The sequence below is a fragment of the Xyrauchen texanus genome, chromosome 40 (genome assembly GCF_025860055.1).
Source record: "Xyrauchen texanus isolate HMW12.3.18 chromosome 40, RBS_HiC_50CHRs, whole genome shotgun sequence".
In the NCBI taxonomy this organism is placed as follows: Eukaryota; Metazoa; Chordata; class Actinopteri; order Cypriniformes; family Catostomidae; genus Xyrauchen; species Xyrauchen texanus.
In genome coordinates this window covers 34,022,447-34,032,049 of record NC_068315.1, presented here as the reverse complement: position 1 = coordinate 34,032,049, position 9,603 = coordinate 34,022,447, and the positions used below count along the sequence as shown (strand labels likewise).

The 9,603-nt window shown below is 45.7% G+C and overlaps 1 protein-coding gene across 1 annotated transcript in view; it reads right to left on the bottom strand.

Annotated features, from left to right (window-relative positions):
- Positions 1 to 572: 572 nt before the first annotated feature.
- Positions 573 to 9,603, bottom strand: part of pth3r (parathyroid hormone 3 receptor) — a 46,992-nt gene continuing 37,961 nt past the window's right edge. Inside the window, exon 9 of the mRNA XM_052112387.1 lies at positions 573 to 669. Coding sequence (XP_051968347.1) covers positions 573 to 669 — 97 coding nt within the window. The remainder of the gene's footprint in view (positions 670 to 9,603) is intronic.

Below are 9,603 nucleotides of genomic sequence, written 5' to 3'. Positions count from 1 at the left end.
CAGCTCATCCCATTTAATGATTGAGATTTCAGTGACCAAGACTGTCAAACTTCAAAATAGTATCATAAAAATAGTCAATACGACTTATTCTTTCCTGCCAATACCTCTGTCTTCTGAGGCAATACACTAGAGTTTGTCTGAGTAACAGACCTTGCAGTGACGTCATTGACACCAAAACAGCATTGATGTTTGCAAGAGCTTGACAAGAGCTGTGAAAAAATTATTTACTAATTACTCTTTTAGTGTTCCATGGAAAGAAAGAGGATTTGGAATGACATGATGGTGATGGGGTAAATAATCACAGAATTTATTTTTGGTTAAAGTATTCCTGTAATTCAAATTAACAGCAAGAATTATTTGATCAGTCAACTTCACTAGAAAAGTCAAGCTGGTCCAGTACAAAACCAGCATAAGTAGACTGAACCAGCAATGAAATTCCTAGAAAAGTCATTTCTGTAAAGTTTTTAATAGAAAATATTGAATGTTTCTAAAATAAGGATGACATATATGGCATTTTTTTTACAATGCAGATTTGCCTTATTACATCTAAAGATTTGACTTATAATAATGGTTTATTTGAGAAAGAATTGTAATTCTCTTACAACTATGGCTGCCAGGATTGGTACTTGATAGATCCATTTGAGATTGCCTGCGCTTATATCCCAGCACCTAGAGATGAGGAAATCCAGAGTTCAGTGTCTTGACAAAATATTCACCCAGAAAATTATTTCTGTTTTTACTTTGCTGTAAAATTTATAATACTTTTTTTTTTTTTTTTTAATCATGACAGCAAAATAAATAACTTTTAGAGTATGCAATACTAAATTGTGGTGGTGTAAAGAAAATGTAATCAAGAACATATATCTGAAACCTATCTCTAAAATATCTGTTGTGGTTAGCCAGCCCTGCTTCTGTCAGCATCACCCATAGCAACAAGAACAAATGAGAAAGTGAATCAAGCAGATCACTTAAGTCAGCACCACACCAGCAGACAACAAACAACTCTATTTTGGCCGAGGGTGTCACACTTGCCGATACAAAATGGTGGAGTGATGACAAACATATTCCATGATATTCATGTGCCAAGTATTCTGAGTAGGGACAGTAATGGTTTGCCATATTCGGATAACCGCGAGGGTTCACAAATTCAGTTATTTTCAGGACGCGTGATTAAAAAACTTTTATTGCAATAGATATGCATCAAACACTACTCAAATTAGCAGAGAAAAAACCCCACAGTGAGTTGTGAGCCTAAATATCACAATACAATGTTTAATATACATATAATATGTATGCCGATACAAAATGGTGGAGTGATGACAAACATTCCAACTCACCGCAACTCTCTCTGATTCCCATATGGAGCTTGCCGAAATAACAACAGGAGTAACGCGTCAACACAAACAATTGCAATAGAGAGATTTAGGGCATTTTCCTATCTGTAGTATGCTTGTTATTTTTTAGAAACGGGTTAAATAGTTACAATGTGGAATTTTCTTCATGGTTCGGTTCGCTTTCACAAAGTTGTATTTTAACTGGAAAATTTCCATTGTGGTTATTTATATTAATTAGTTATTTATATTAATTAGTTAATTTTGCATTATTTCTGCACTGAAAATTACCTTCTCTCACAGTCCCAGAGCTCAAACTTTACTTCGAGTTTCGGACTTGCTAAAGAAACTTTTTTGTTACCCAACAAATGCAAGCAGTCATCAGCATGCATAGCTAATAACAAACAAACAACAGTATGAATGCAGAATTCAAAGATAAAATTGGCTTAACCTCCGTCTGCAGAACTGATAGCCATTGCTGCCCACATCTCTCCAACCACTGTCTCATCCAGATTTTTTGTCTCTTTTTCTTCTTTTTGAGTTCTGTGCACATAATTGCACAAAAAAGCAGCACGTTCGCATAGCTATGCGAGTTTGCGTGACAGCTTCCACATCTTAAAACTACAGTCAGCAACTAATGGTCATGTAGTTGACACACCCAGCCGTGTGGAGTGTGCACCAACATCATCAGTGCGAACACAGTAACTTTGCATTTTAACCAAATTTGGGGTTCTTATACTTTTTGTTTAATCTTAAAAAAGATAAACACTGACTATATTTCTTTCATTTTATTGTGTGTGTGTGTGTGTGTGTGTGTGTGTGTGTGTGTGTGTGTGTGTGAATGGGTGTGTGTTAATGGGTGTATGTATGTGTGTAAGGAGAGGAGTTAGTACAAGAGAGAACAGACAGAGTGACAGCACCAAAGCCGGTTTTAGCGATTGTGGTAGAGAAGGCAACCATTCGTTTTATCATTCAGAGACTCATAACGGCTGAACGGCTCATAATCCGTTTGCCCAATCGTTGGTTCTTTAATGGATAAATTCAGTGTACCGGTCTCATCCACAATGGCGGAAATGTACAAACAGTACAAAGTGCTTGGATGACAACAGAGCAAATCTCATTCGTGGTAACAGTAAGTAAAAATAATACATTGAGTATTATTAGCAGCAATGAGCAAGGCTCTGTGGTCTGTAAACTGTACAAGCAATAACCTTGGTGCACAAGTATAACACACAATAATAATCAATCTTTGCATAGAGGTAAACCTAGACCTAGGTAGAATGTGTGTTCATCCATCGTTTGACTCCGACTTGGTTCCTCGAATCTCAGGTGATGAAGGGAGGCCATTCTGTCGGCGGGTAGCCTGTGGGTTTTGAATGTACCTGAACCAGTGTTTGCCTGCTCACTCTAGCTTTGTCTCTGTCCTTCATCATTGACAGACATGCTACCTTGACACTTTTGTTCAAGGGATTCAGCTCTTAGGCTGCAGAGGTAATTAGTTACCTCTATAACAAAGGGGTTGCTTGGACAAACCCAATGAATTTCCTTTGTCTTGGTACGCATGCTTAGGTTAGGGATAAGGTAGATGGAGGTGTCCTCATCGTGGTAGGCGAATGTTGGTATTGTTTTGAGGTGAATGTGTGTGTTTCCTCTCCGAAAACCAACATTCAAAATTGACTTTAGTCTGTATATATTCTGCCATTCTATGATGGGTAGCTTGAGGATGAATCTTATTTTTAGGTTCTGAGGATTTGCATAGATTGTAGTTTCACTGCCAAAACTACATGCCAGGTGTATCTGTGAAGGTTGCAAAACAGAGGTAGTAGCAAATCTAAGGATTTGTTCGACAAGGTCTAGGGAGACCAGGTAAGCTGGAATCCTTCCACCACTCAGAGTGGTGCTAGGAGTTAGTGCATGCAGAAGGGCATGCAGCTATCCTTATAGTGCTACTGTGGTGCATCTTCTCCCCTTTGGAGTCAAAACGGTTTGAAGAGCTAAATCTGATTCAAATGGACCCATTTGTATGCCAGTGTTTGGCATGGTTTTGAGACCCTGATGTGGTAGGCTACTGGTGAGAGCTTTCCCACTATCTCGAAAGCGCCTGACCAACTTGATAGGAACTTTTTAATGATGGTTCAGCAGCAGGACTGCGGTTGTTGTAGCTGTGTTGTTAGGGGCAGGGAGGCATTCCAGCCACTTGGTGACAGAGCAGGTAACTGTGAGGAGGTACTTGTTACCAATTGAGGACTTGGGGACTGGTCCAATCCAATCCACCTAGAGGTGGGACCACGGGAACATGATCCCTTGGTTCTGGAGTGGGGCTCAATCCAGTGGTCTGGACGAATGGAACTGGCTATAAACCAGGCATCCTTTGACATTGGAACGGGTGTAGCGGGCCATCAATGGCCAACAAACGACTTGTTGACAGGTGGCCTCTGACAGGGGGAGTCTTAAGCTTGGGCAAGCATCACTCCCCTATGATCAGTTGGGACAACCCAGCGAGCTGGTCCCTGGTCGATTGGGGTATAGACCAACAAAGCTCAGGTGGTAGAGCGGGTTGGCCACTAATCGCAGGGTTGGCGGTTCGATTCCCGGCCCACACGACTCCACATGCTGAAGTGTCCTTGGGCAAGACACTGAACCCCAAGTTGCTCCCAGTGGCAGGCTAGCACCTCTGCCATCATTGGTGTGTGAATGTGAGTGTGAATGGGTGAATGAGACACAGTGTAAAGCGCTTTGAATAGATTAAAAAGGCACTGTATAAGTGCAGACCATTTACCATTTACCCCCAATGGCCAGGAGGGCCTTCTCGCAGTCAGATAACTTAATCTAAACAACACTAAGAGGTCGGCTCACATAGGCGATGACATGTTTGTCTGTGTCTTGTTTCTGTGTCAGAACAGCACTGAGACAGTGGGATGAGAAGCTTGCCTCGAGATGTAACTCTTTGTCTGGGTAGGCCAGAGAGGGTGCAGAGTTGAGCTTATCTTTCATCTGGTGGAAAGACTGTTCCTGGGGCTCTCCCCATTCAAAGTAGTTCCATGAGGGGTCTGGCTATCTCTGCATAGTCCTTGATGAACTGTCGGGAATAGTTGCAGACACCTGTCAGAGCTTTGATGTTGTGGATGGCTCGAACTCTACCAGCATGTGGTTCAGTGCCATCTTCACTCACTGTTAGACCCCCACACTCAACCATGGTGTGGCACCACTGGCCCTTGGCTAGTGCAAGCTTGGCTCTAGCAGTGGAGGGTTGGTTAAATATGTGTCGGATCTCAGGCAAGTGTTCCTCAAATGTCTGTTTCCTCATAAGGATCTCATCCACATAGATGGTTACCGTGGGCAGCGACATCACTCATGGCCTTATGGAGGAAGATATTTAACTCAGCTGAGAAGTTCAGATATCTGAATGGACAACGGTTCCAGGTGTACTAGTGGTTACCAAAAGAGAAAGCCAGCTTGTACTGTTAAGCTGGGTCGACTCTCATTGTCCAGAAGCCGTTGGCCACAGCAGAGAATTGGGCCCCTTTGACCTTGGCCAGTTCTTTTCCAGCGGAAAAGTGGTACCTGCTTATTCAGAGGGCGATAGTCAATTGTGAGAAGCCACTTGCCGGTCAGCTTTAACACTGGCTAGATATGCGAGTTGTTGGTTGAGTTGCATTCCCAAATTATTTGCTTTTGCAAAAGCTTGTCGAGAATCCCTTGGATCAACTCATATGCAGACAGGAGGATTTAGTATTGGCGTACAAATGTGGGTGGCACATTTGGATCAGTGGGAAAGTGAACGGTGTGGAGGTCAGTGACTCCACAGTCATGGGAATCCCTCGAGAACATCTCTAATCCTCTGTTGTTAAAGCATCTGCTTTGGTAAGCTGGTCATTGACCTCAGCCTCAAAACCAATGTAGGGTTCCTCTGGTGAGGAACAGGTTCTGTCATCACCAGGGGTTGTGTATTCGGGTTGAGTCACAACAGAGTATACGTCCATGTCAGCTCTGGTGCCCAGAAAAGTGCTGCAGATTAGTTTGCCTTGTAGTGCTTCATGGCAGGCCACCATGATAATTTTGGTCAGGAAAGTAGACAGGACACAATCCAGGTTGTCATCCCTGGCTAGTGATTGAGGTAATTCACCTATCACTGGAAGTGTCAGTTCGAAATCATGAAACAAGTTATTGACCAACATCCCTAGCGGTCACCACACGTCACCTGAATTGGGATGTGTGTCAGGTTCTGAACCAACGAGTAGGTTGAGCGGTGGCTCAACTCGAGCAGGGGCATGCCACATATGGTCAGATTGAGTTCCCAGAAGTGGGGCAAGGGTTGGAAGAATGCCTGTGGGACAGGTATCTTCTGTCCTTTAGAGATCACCAGGAGGATGGGAACACCTGCTGTTCATGCGGGGATAGTCATATCTACCTCGCTAGCAAACTGGCATGCCTGGGTAATAGTTTGGCAGGATGTAATTTTTGGTAGGGGTCTTCTGGATTCCTGCATGATGGCAACTTGTCCATCTGGAGCTGGAGAACTGTTTTCTGGACCAAGTGGCATCAAGCGTCAACCTGAGCCCACGTGTGTACAGTCGGTCCAGTAGGTCCTGACCAATTAACAGTGGTTCCGTATTAATGGGACATATGTAAATGGAGTGTACCAGTGTCATCCCTTGAAAGGTAATGTCGATCCATTTTGAGTTAGCTTGTGATGCTTACGTTGCAGGTCTCAATCTTTAATGGTTTGCCGAGGGAGAGCGTTGCTCTAGCCACCTCTGTGAAGGTGTTGGAACCCATCATACTTATTTCAGAACCAGTGTCGAGTATTGCATGGGAGCTGATGTGTATATAAGTTGCCCTTACAGCCTTGATCGCCCAAGAAGGTCAGAAAAGGAGGGTGTGGTGTGTTAGGAGTGACTGTTTTGCGAGCAACTTGGCCTCCCCTGTTCCCCTTTCCCAACCTACATAGTAAACTTTGGCATTGACGGGAGGGGGTACATAATCAAGTCATTCTGATTGGGGGTGAGCACTTAGTTCCTTTGAGGAGTTCGGTGGCTCTGGTGAATGACGGAGCACATCAATCTGTGTTACTACCTCCATAAGGCATCTCCTGATTATACCCTCCATTTCCTGTCTCAAACCTTGTCCTCTAGGGGATTTGAAACCTTGTCTTCCCACTAACCACTTGTTGTGTTTCCATTTAAACCATACCTTTCCTTTCGGCCAGCAAGCGGTTTGCCGTTTTGAGCCAGCGTGATCCTGGGGATTTGTCTGGTCACCATCCCCCTGGTTGTGTTGCCCACCCTGCTGGCAAGGTGGTTGGTGCCCCTGGGGTCCTGTTCTAACGTTCACCTTAAGGTGAGTCATCTTATTGCATTCAGGCACTAGATCAGCATTTCCTTCAGCATGAATCCCCAGGACACTGGTGTCACCTTCGTGCCCTCAAGCAGGGTGCACGTGCATCTTCCATGCCAGCTGCATGTACCTTCTTATTTCCGGCATGGTGGGTTTCCTGTTCTGTAGTGCATCATGACATCATATTGCATACTCTTGTGGAGGTTGTTAAGTAATAGAGACTTGAAAGCTCGTTCCTCCTCCAGACCTAGTGTGTTACATCCTTTGAAATACGTGGATCTCAGGCATCTGTAATACTCACACGGAGGCTCATGCCTCTTCTGTCTTCATTGGTATATGCCGAATACTCCTTGCGTAGGGCTTAACACAGAGCTGAGTAGCGGTTTCGCATACCAGTCGGTAACATTTCCGTGAACACATGGACACTCCTCACCGTGGTCTTCCATATTAGCTTGAGTTTTTGGAGCATGTTGCAATTATCTGATTTGAAATGAATGTATATTAAAAATAACGTAATATTATGTGTAGTTATAGAGTTTTCAATTTAGCAAATGGTGAATATAATTTACAAATCACTACTTTTTGTTTTTATTAGCATTTTTCATACTGTCCTTTCATACTGAAGTTTTTTGGAATTGGGGTTGTAGCATCTAACAGAGTTTTGTGTTCTTTGTCTTTTGCCTGGGGGTCAAATAATAATAATATATTAAATAATATTTATATATTAGGTATCCTTTACAATCACGTTCACCGTCTGTCGCTCACTTAGGGGTCTCTCTTGAGTGCCGAATATACCTCTGATCTTTGAAAAAAGGCCAATGAGAAGTTGCATGTCCCGCCCCCGGACATACTGGTATAAAGTTGGGGAAATGCGTCTGTTTCATTCAGAAATTTTCTTCGGAGCCGATGGTCATGCATGCAGCGAGCTGCGAGTCAAACACACCTGTTCCTCTTACCTCTGGTCGATCTACTGTTGGATCTATGGTGCACATCAGCGGCTTTCTCCTTCTCTGCACGACAGTGCAGTTTGCCCCTGGGCACTTCGACAGCGCAAACTTAAAAAAGTTTTAAAAGAGTGATTTTCTCTAAAAGAGTATTTTCCTCTAAAAGAGCAGTACACAGCAGCGTTGAACGTCCTTTTCAGGACGCGTTTTTATAAAGATGCCCTTCGCCCCTGTGTAGTTCCTGGGTGTGGTAGAGTGCTCTCCGCTTCAGACGGCCACAGGCGCTGTCTTGTGTGTCTGGGCTGTGATCACACCGAGGCAGCGTTTGTGGATAGCAATGCGAGAACATGACCATGGCAACATTGCAGTCACAGCATTCCTTCAACCGAACTCCAGCCGCCCCCCGCTTCGCTCCTTCTTCCCACGTGATTGAGGATGACCTGGCTGGTGGCAGGGGGCTCGGTTTTGCCGGGTACTTCTCCGTGAACCTCCCGCCCCCCGGCACACTCGTTGACTTCCGTCCAGCCTCGAGGCAAAAGCGGCTTGCCTCACAGCCAGCCTGCCTATCCTCTAGAGCCCCCAGAGCTGGATGAGCTCGCCACTGCATTGGAGAGCGGTCCGGCATCTGACGCGGATGACTCGTCTGGGCTACAGCCTTCTGGTCAAGTCGCTGCATGCCACTCACATCCCCAGCAACCTCAATGTGGTAGCGGACGCGCTATCACGACAACGCTTGCCCAGTGGAGAGTGGCGGCTTCACCCCCAGTCGGTCCAGCTGATTTGGGAACGGTTCGGTAAGGCTCAGGTAGACCTGTTCGCCTCCCGAAAAACCGCCCACTGCCCGCCCTGGTATGCCCAAAAAGATGCTCCCCTCGGGGCAGACGCACTGGCACACAGCTGGCCCGTGGGGCTGCACAAGTACGCATTTCCCCCAGTGAGCCTTCTTGCACAGGTGCTATGCAAGTTCAGGGAGGACGAGGAACAAGTCACTCTAGTGGCTCCCTTCTGGCCCATTCGGGCTTGGTTCTCGGACCTCGTACTCCTCACAACAGCCCCTCCCTGGCAAATTCCCCTGAGGAAAGACCTTCTTTCTCAGGGATGGGGCAAGCTCTGATATCCGCATCCAGACCTCTGGAACCTCCACGTCTAGCCCCTGGAAGTTCTAGCTGATCTACCACCTGCTGTCGTAGACACGATCAACCAAGCCAGAGCCCCTTCTACCAGGCAACTTTACGCCCTGAAGTGGCGTTTGCTCGCGAATTGGTGTTCTTCCCGGGCTAAAGATCCACAGATGTGCGCAGTCAGGTCGGTGCTCTCCTTCCTGCAGGAGAGGTTGTAGGGGAGGCTGTCCCCGTCCACCTTGAAGGTGTATGTAGCTGCTATCGTGGCCCACCCCACGATAGGTTTGAGGCTGAGGCCCCCCCCCTTGCGTGTCTCTCTACTGCTGGGTTGAGACTCCCTGGGGTTTAACAGTCTATTAGCCTCCACAGCACCATAGTATGTCTAGAAGGCATGCATATCGGGTTGGTTACAGGAAGTGAGAGAGAAGGTGAGTCAAATAACCTCTCTGTCTTCTCTGAGTTGTTCGAACATAGCAGAGGCTCATTCGCCATGGAACAGTGAGAGGATGACCACCTGAAGAACTGTTGGAGCCAAGTGAAGGTCACCAAATGGCATCCCCCAAAATGATGGGCCCCTACCTTCCCCTTACTTGCATTTTAAAGAGTTCTATCAGCTAATGTTAAGTTTTTGGCTTTCTGGCCGGGACCCTACACAATGATCAAAAGGGTGGGACCTGATACAGGGTCCGCCAACCTGCAGACACAGGACAGAACAAATATATAATATAAACCTCCTGAACCTCCAAGTGGTGGGTCGAGCCGAATTCCTATTTGGTAGCCCTAGTCCAAGGAGAGTAGTAGACATTGGAGAGCACCTTACTCTATTCCAGAAAACAGATCTCATGGCCGTGGTAAGAGATTTCAGAGACC